General features: G+C 44.8%; 1 protein-coding gene across 1 annotated transcript; it reads right to left on the bottom strand.

The window, feature by feature from the left end:
• Positions 1-7,027: 7,027 nt before the first annotated feature.
• LOC109478992 lies at positions 7,028-7,883 on the bottom strand. Its single transcript, XM_019780830.1, has one exon. It carries the CDS (start codon positions 7,881-7,883, stop codon positions 7,257-7,259), a length of 627 nt encoding a protein of 208 aa, XP_019636389.1. The 3' UTR covers positions 7,028-7,256.
• Positions 7,884-9,417: the final 1,534 nt, after the last annotated feature.

Genomic DNA, 9,417 nt, shown 5'->3' with positions numbered 1-9,417 from the left:
CACTTGAATGCAGTTCAATACTGTACAATATGGTATGGCTATGTGCAGATGTTAATACAGTTAACCCAATTAGATCTCAACAGCCAATCAGCAAGAAGAATAGAGGAAAGCAGCTTATCTGGTTTAAAAATGTCAAAATTTGGTTTCAAAAATAGCATGGTACGAGGTATATAGAATTGTAGGTTATATGATATGTTTCTACCGATTTACAACCAAAAAGACTTCTTTTCCCGGCTAATACTTGAAAAAACAAACAAAGTAACTATTCCTATTATAAGTATGTGGAAGCCTATGTCACGGTGGCGTAGAGAAGACACGGAGACTCAGAGATGTCGTCCTGTCGTTTCTTTAATCTTTTCAAGTCTCCTCTCCCCAACGTTACCTTTCTAGAACCCCTTCCTTCGAACAGGTGTCGTTGCTACCTGTTCGAACACCTGCTCAACACCGCGTGCGCACGTGGTGATCACGTGCGCAAGGTGTGTTCGAACAGGCAGCGAACCCCCGCCCGAAGGAAGGGTTCTAACTATAGCTACTACAATGTATAAGGTAAAGTACAAGTGCTTAAGTTAATGTATAACTGTCACTTCGTGACATCTCCCCCGGCTTTTTTTTTTACATAACGTCCCCGTTATCTGGTTATCGATTATGTATATACATTTCTATGCCATGCAATTTCTCTTCAAATAAAGTCTCTGCTTCTCTTCAAATAAAGTCTCTGCTTCTCTTCAAATAAAGTCTCTGCTTCTCTTCAAATAAAGTCTCTGCTTCTCCCGGCTCTGCTTCTCCCGGCCCGGTTGCCATGTCCGTCCTCCCCCACCCTCTCGGTGGTTGGCTCGCGCACTCCCTCAGGACCGCACGGAACAGGAACATCTGAAGGAGCCTGCTCCAGCGGGACACACCTCTGGGGGGTGGTGGGTTAGGGCAATACATACAACCATTGACAACCGCACATGTCTTCTATAATTTATCTGTCTCTCTGTCTCTCTCTCTCTGCATAACGGCAACTTTCAAACTCCAGAACTTCAGTAATTATATATTAAGGAACTTCAATTAAGTTGAACAATAACTTATTTGTATAACTTATTTACGTTACCCTACCTTAACCTACCCCAAGGGAAATAAAGCCCATACATGTAATTCCTATCAGCTGCCGGCTGTTGTGTGCCCGGATGTTCCCGCTACTCGGTAAATCCGCCCGATGTCTGGCTTTCCTGGACACACAACAGCTTCAACTCCTCCCCCCTTGTTGTTAACAGTCCCACCCTGGATACGTTGGTAAAACTAGGACAGATTAACATGTAAAGTCGAAACATATTTCGGTGTAATGTTATACACCTCTGCATAACGTACTGGTGGCACCCCGATATTTACCCTCTGAGACCTTCGTAATGTTGGGGCTGGCACATTTGATTCCGTGGCTGGACTACTGAACCAAAGTAGTCCTTCATCCTCGTCTGTCTCCTGATCGTCAGTGATGGCATCCTGTGTGTCCCAGTGCTCCCGTTCATCATGTGCCTGTGGCTTCTTCTGACGTTGCCGTGTAGGAAGTGAGAAAGGACAAGGAATTAGAAGTTCTCGGTGTACTGTTCTCTCTGATCCTTGTCCGCGTTCCGGCTTGATAACTAAGACAGGGATGTCTGGGTGTGGTTGGCGTACCACGACGTAAGGTGAGGATTCGAACTTGTCCTGGATTTTACTTCGCCCTCTTAAACGTCTATTCCGCACCAACACTCGTTGTCCTGGTAACAATGGGCAGCTCCGCTCTTTGTGTTGGCGAATGCGTCTATCCCTTTCTCTTGTCTTTTCTAGCCTTTGCGAAGTCCTACTGTACGCATAGTGAAATCGCCGCCAATGTTGGAGTACCCAGTCGTCAGTACACCCGTCTGGTTCCAAATCGTCATTATCGTCTTCCGTCCCAATGGCAACATCAATCGGGAGCCTCGGATGCCGTCCATACATAAGATAGAATGGAGAATATCCAGTAGATTCTTGCTCTGTGCAATTGTAAGCATGGACAACTTCTGCTAGGTAGTCCGGCCATCTTCTCTTCTTTTCCCTCTCTAACGTTCCTAACAGATCTAGTAGAGTCTTGTTAAAGCGTTCACAAAGCCCATTGCCCTGTGGGTGATATGGTGTAGTATTGCTCTTCGCTGCTCCATAGATTCTGCACAGTTCCTGCATGGTGTTGACATGAAATTGGCACCCTTATCTGAGTGGATGCGATGGGGAAATCCATAATGCACAACGAAATGACTCCACAGAGCTTTCGCTGTTGTTTCTGCTGACTGATTCTTTGTTGCTACTGCAACAGCATACTTCGTGTAGTGGTCAATGATAACCAAAATGTGCTCGTATCCCGTAGACGACTTATCGACTGTCAAGTAATCCATTGCTACCATTTCTAGGGGGTATGTCGTTCTGATAGGGACAAGCGGGGCGGGTATTGCCTTTACTGTAGTCTTACGCAACACACACCTCTCACACGTCTTCACCCATAGAACGATGTCTGCATACATGCTTGGCCAATAAAACCGTCTCTCCATCAGCCGTTGAATGCGATTGATGCCTAAGTGTCCGGCATCAGTATGCAAATGCTGAAACATTCGTTGACGTAGTTCTGGTGGCAATACGATCTGTTTCTTAAGGCGACCATCACTTGCATCGATTCTTGTCCTCATTAACACGCCGTCCTGCATCTCTAGTCGGTCGAACTGATTAAGGAGACGAAGGGTTTCTGCACTCTCCTCCTTACGCTCACGTTGGTCTGGACGGCGCTTACGGTTCACATACTTTATTACTCGACGAAGGGTGGGGTCTTCCCGTTGCATCTGTCCCACTTCCACTGCTAGTTGTGGTGCTTGACGTGTGATGTCGTCTCTTGGCTCATCTGGCAATCCTTGGCATTTTATGTCATCTCGTTGCCACTGTCGTAACTGCTCCGCTACGCTCGGCTTCATCAGCGATACGTAGCGCTGACATGCGGCCTTGACGACTTCTGTTGTTACCATCTCATGATCATCACAAGACGTCTTAATGGGAAGCCGTGACAGGGCGTCTGCATTCGTGTTGATGCGCCCTGGTCTGTATTTGATCTCGAAGTCAAATGCAGCCATCTGTGCCACCCAACGCTGCTCCACAGCCCCAAGTTTAGCGTTGCGTAAGTGTGCTAGGGGGTTGTTGTCAGTAAAGACTGTGAATCTTACTCCGTAGAGATGCTCCTTGAATTTCTTACAGATAGCCCAATGGAGTCCTGCCAGTTCCAGTTTGAAACTACTGTAATTGTGTGGACTTCGCTCAGCTGGACCCAACCCCTTGCTAGCATAAGCAATAACCCGCTCAATCCCTTCCTGCTCTTGACTTAGCACAGCTCCATATCCATAATCACAGGCATCTACGTATAGGATCATGTCCTTAGCATAATTAGGACATGCTAAGATGGGCGCGCTCGTTAGTTTCTGCTTAAGTGTCTCAAACGCACGTTGATGTTCAACTGACCACTTGTTCAATCTAGTTCTGTTCTGGGTTTTCTTGTCCACTGTGGCCTTGTTTTGGGGTTTCCTTTGTCCTCCAATCAACTCATATAGACATGCTGCTATTTGGGCATATCCTTGCACGAAACGACGGTAATACCCCGCAAACCCCAAGAAGGAACGCAACTCTTTTACTGTGTGGGGAATAGGCCAATTCCTCACGGCCGCGATCTTGTCTGGATCAGTGGCGACACCCTTCTCGCTAACCACGTGACCCAAGTATCTAACTTCTCTTCGACAGAGATTACATTTTGACGGCTTCAGTTTCAGACCATACTGTTCCAATCTTGTTAAGACAAATTCAAGCTTTTCAATATGAGTCTCGAACGAGTCTGAATAGACAAGTATATCATCTTGATAGATAAGCAAGAAGTTGAGATTCTGATCTCCAAGACACTTCATCATAACACGTTGGAACGTACTCGGTGAACCTGACAATCCCATGGGCATTGACTCCCATTCATAGGAACCCCAGGGGGTAACGAACGCTGTTTTCTCCTTGTCTTCTTCCTTCAATGGAACTTGCCAGAAACCTGAAGCCAAATCTAAAGAGCTAAAGATCTTGGCATTCCCTAGAGCATCCAGCGACTCTTCCACACGTGATAACGGGAAAGCCTGTTTGTGCGTTACTGCATTTAATTTGCGATAATCTACACAGAACCTGATTGAGCCGTCCTTCTTCTTAACTAGGACCAACCCTGCACCCCACGGGGAAGTACTCTCTCTAATAATGCCATTATCTTGCAACTTCTGAATCTGTTCCCTCACATCTTGATACAAGGTAGGGGGAATCCTTCTGTATGGTTCCCGGATTGGAGCTGTGTCGCCCGTGGGAATGTTATGTTCTAACACTGTTGTACGGCCCACATCAAAAGGCCCCGTAGAGAACGCATTTTTATGCTTTGCTAACATTTCCCCTAACTTCTGTCTCTGATCGTCTGCAAGATCAGACTGCGATAAGTCAAGATCATCTGGGAACCATGATTCTGGAACGCTATTTACGTTCACATTATGTTGGAAACAGACTCTGACAATATCTTCCCCTTCTCTCTCCAAGGCTATGTCGTCTTCGATTCGTGGTACAAGTTCCACCTGACAAAGCTCAGCTACTACTGCGTTATATGCTATTTGTACGTCTTGCTTAGACACATTGGCAATTCTAACAGGCGCCTTGCCATTCCGAACTTCCACATACGAACGTGCCACAATCAAGGATGAGTTCAAGTTATGGGTTACTGTTGGCTCTACAAGAGCCATGTATGGCGCTCTGCTACCTCTGACATTACAGTAGATTATCATCTCATGTCGAGCAGGAACCGTAACCTTTTGTCTACAGGGTGCCCGAGCAAAACATACTCTTCCTGAAGGATTGGCTAACTTCAGATGCTGCTCATGGTTCTTAAGAACTCTTTGCCATTGTTTTCCTGTGACAGTTTCTACTTTATCCGTATACTCTCTCCCAAATTCCGTAAACAATGCATCTCTACACGGACCGATTACATTCATTCCCACTATAGCCGGTATTGTTTTCCCTTGATCCTTGGTAATAATGACTCCCCTTGCTGGCAAGGTCCTCTCAAAGACTTTGACATCCATCTCTAAATACCCAACTAGTGGTATCTCTTCACCATTGGCGGCCGCCAATTTAATCCACGAGTCCGCATTTTTGGGATTGGGACTATCTTCCCCAAAGTATTTACGATACATTGATTCAGGAATAGTTGTGACTTGTGATCCTGTGTCCAACAGGTAAGGGATGTCTACCCCGTCAAACGTAATGACAACGTGATCTGAGGACCCTATTGTCCTAGCCTTAAGACTTTCTCCGGCTACCTTGTCATCGTATTCTACTGTGTCTGGTTTCTGCTTTGATCTGTCAATCTTCTCGACTCCCTTACCCACGTTTTTATTCAACTTTATTGTATGTATTGTACTTGTGTCTATTTCATTCTTATCCATTTGCAGCTCACTATCTACTCTATCCACCCCCGGGCCGCTATCGGAGGCGGACCGCTCTAGTTTGGGGGCATGTGCATGTTGGAACGTGAAGCAGCCGACTCTTCTATCTTACAGTCTCTGGCAATGTGCCCGTTCTGACCACACTTAAAGCACTCCGTAGCTCTAGGCCTCATCATGCACCCACGTGCAATGTGCCCCTTCTGACCACACTTAAAGCACTCTATACCACTACTGTTGGTGGTGCAATCTCTTGCGAAATGTCCTTCCTTCCCACAGTTGTAGCACCTATAGGTATTCTGATTGCGCCTATAGCTATCCTGATTGCGTCTATATGTATCCTGATCCCGTCTACTAGACTGACTCATTTGCAAATTGATAGTCAACATGTCTAGGGTTCGCTCTAGCAGTTGTTCTACGCGACTAGACTGGGGGTCCTGTTCCTCAAAGGCTGTAGCCTGAACTTGGGCTGAACCTTGTCTTCTCACCTCCCACTCCCCGGTTAACTGCATAGCTGCTTCCTTAACTTGTCGATATGTCATATCATTATTGTCTTGGACCTCACGCTTCAACTGACGCCTTACCGTATCATCTCTAAGGCCGTCAATCAATCTATCTCTCAATGTCCTATCCTTAGCTTGGGCCACCGCAGCGGCTTCATCCTGAGCCACGGGCCCGACCACAGCCGCGGCCGGAGCCCTTTCTTCAGCCTTCGTTAATAACTCTTGTAAAGACAGGCCAAAATCCCTGATGGTTTCCCCCCTTCTTTGGTCACGAGCGTAAAACTGTCCCAGATAATCACTATGACTAGTTCTGTCATCATAGCTGTTCAACAAGGCCTCAAACAATCTCTCGACATCATTTCTGTCTACCAGAGGAAGCTGCTGAATCTCCCTTTTTGCAATACCCCCGAGCTGACGCATAACAATATCACTACGGATACAAGAGTCTTCCTGGACATTGCACAGCCTGAAGATAGTTCGCATTTCTTCAATAAATTCTCTAACAGTCAAGTCGTTAGGAGAACATGGAGGTCCGTTAAACTTTGCGACCCGCCTGTCGACGGGCGCAAAGAGCGACGTCATTCCAGCAGCCATTCAGTTACAGATACCTATAACTAAGTGCGGTTGTCAATAGGTTATAAGTTTAACTGTGCCCACCCACCTGCCTGCCTTCGTCGCCTTCCTCCTCCTTGTAAGATGTAACGATCGGCACCCCAGCCGTACTACCAAATGTCACGGTGGCGTAGAGAAGACACGGAGACTCAGAGATGTCGTCCTGTCGTTTCTTTAATCTTTTCAAGTCTCCTCTCCCCCAACGTTACCTTTCTAGAACCCCTTCCTTCGAACAGGTGTCGTTGCTACCTGTTCGAACACCTGCTCAACACCGCGTGCGCACGTGGTGATCACGTGCGCAAGGTGTGTTCGAACAGGCAGCGAACCCCCGCCCGAAGGAAGGGTTCTAACTATAGCTACTACAATGTATAAGGTAAAGTACAAGTGCTTAAGTTAATGTATAACTGTCACTTCGTGACAATTTGATTTCAAAAAGTACATGATAAAGTCTATCCTCATGTAACATTCGTTATGTTTGTGGTAAAACAGTGATCTTTTCTTACACAGGCGAGGCTACGTCTACTGTCGTTGTAATATAGTTCATCAAATAAATCGGAATAAAACTGTTAGCAGATAGTTACACTTCCAAGATTTTGTGTTTTATCCATATAAAATCAGTTGCAGTTGTTCATTTATTCATTCTAGAACAATAAAACTATGACGGAGTACAAACGACCGGATCTATTGCGTCACGCATTTTCTCTGAGGCACCCGAGTTTGTCTCAACTACAATATCTGCAACTGCCTTGGACAAATTTGGGTCCACTATACGGGTTTCTGCTACGCCTGACATTTCTGTGCAGCCGTCTCCACCAGGTGATGCTGTTACTTGCTGCTTAGCTCGAAGCTGAGTCACATGTTCGAATGGAAGAGGAGCGAACGGTCGTGTTGTATCGTTCAGTAACGCTGACAGGTGTCCTGCAAAACCACGAGAGGCCCACAGAGTATCCACAACCCCCGCCAGAGCCTTCGGTAGATAGCCTTCCTCTCTCTTCGGAGGAACAGTCGGGCGTATTACTGAATAGGGCGACTTCAACTTACGTTTCCCGCTCTTTTTGGAGTCGTCTTTGACAGGAATCCAGAATGCCAGCCCGTCCTGTCCTGGATGCGGCGGCGACACGATCCACTCGGACTGAGTTGGGAACGAGACCAACGACAGCTGGTCCAGGAATTGTGGGTCGAACTCGTTCTCAGGCACGATCCAGACCCTCGTGTCGTCTGCTATGTCCAGGACGGAGTCACGGCCTGGCTCAGACGTCTGAATCTTTTCAGAAGATTCCATCTTACCGTACTGTTATGAGTTTGGAATTCATCAGAAACAATGCCATATGCGAATTCTTAAGGCCAGGAAAATGTTCAATCGTGGGCCGTAGACGTATTTTTCTTGTACACCGTAAGGTAGTCCGCTTTATTCTGCAAATAAGAAAAAAAAATCGAAACGTTGCGTAACGTTACATGTAACAAGTTATATACATTCTTATATATATAGAAACAAATGAAACCTGCGCAAAGACAGATATTGCTTGTGAAAACAAAATTTCCAGAACGTTGTTTTTTTAAAACCTACGTTACATTTGAATACATTTCATAAACCTTAAACGAATACATGCTTCTCTGCTTAGTTGTAAAGAACCAGCAAAATTTTGGATAAGTTGGTTATCACATTTAATGAGAACTGTTTAAATAAAACCGACAAAAATAAACCCACACGTACCTTCAGGCAGAGTTTATCAAACGGACGTGCACACTGGAGACCAGGTAGATTTCGGTGAAGAGTAATTCAGGACTGTTTTCCATGGACAATATATATTTCGTCTTTCCCTTCCAATAGCTCATCGCTCGTTTAGTACCTTTCTTCCTCGTTGCTATGGCAACGCATTGATAAACGTAGTCGTTTTGTTACGGAATAATAGATCACCCTCTTGGTCACGTGACAACATAGTCCTAACTCATTTTGGATAGAGGGAACCATAATTCATCCGGTATTATAAAAAAAGAGCACTTGAACTTATCTTAACTACGTGAAAAACTGATTCAAAAGCGTTACTACCTTGTATTCATCATGACACCATTTGTTACGGAATTTATGACGTCATTATTAGTTTAAGGCGGTGGGATTTTTATGACGTCACTATTGTTTCTGACGTTCGATGGTTTTGTCAATATTAGTTCTAGAAACTACAGGAATTCCCACAAGAGTTGAAAGTCCAATACCAGAAGTCATCGAAAAGAAAAGGTACCACACAGATTTTGACATTTTAACAAGAATGGAATGTGTTAAATTGTTTATGTACCTATGGGCCATGGTAGTTATCGGGTGACTTTACGTCGGAACATGTAATGAAGGGAACCAACACACAAAAGACATGGCCACCACAAAAGGTTTGGATCAGAGAGGTTCTATTTTAAAGCGAAGAAAGTAACACAAAATCTAAGACTGAGAAACACTAAAAATGATATGTCAAATCAGTAAACAATCAAGTGTTGAAACTTCCTATGTTGTAACTTTATAAAACATGCTAGTACATCTTGTACCAATGTGCATGTGACTAAGAAGTAAAACAACTTAATCAACTTTGACAGCTATACTCAAATACTGTACAATTTCATAATCATACTTACGAATCATTCTGTACAAATCATAGTATGTCTGGACGGTTCAGTATCATAGTAATCTTCCTCATTTCTGTATTTCTAAGAATTTAGGAGAAAACTTACAATCTAACCCCACTTCTATGATCTTTCTGCAATAGATGCCACCTATAGTTCTGCCTTTCCTAATGATTTGTCCACACAATTCTCCTTATGATATTTAT

This window comes from Branchiostoma belcheri, unplaced genomic scaffold (assembly GCF_001625305.1).
Source record: "Branchiostoma belcheri isolate BF01 breed outbred unplaced genomic scaffold, Haploidv18h27 scaffold46, whole genome shotgun sequence".
Lineage (NCBI taxonomy): Eukaryota > Metazoa > Chordata > Leptocardii > Amphioxiformes > Branchiostomatidae > Branchiostoma > Branchiostoma belcheri.
This window is presented reverse-complemented; position numbering and strand designations above follow the sequence as displayed.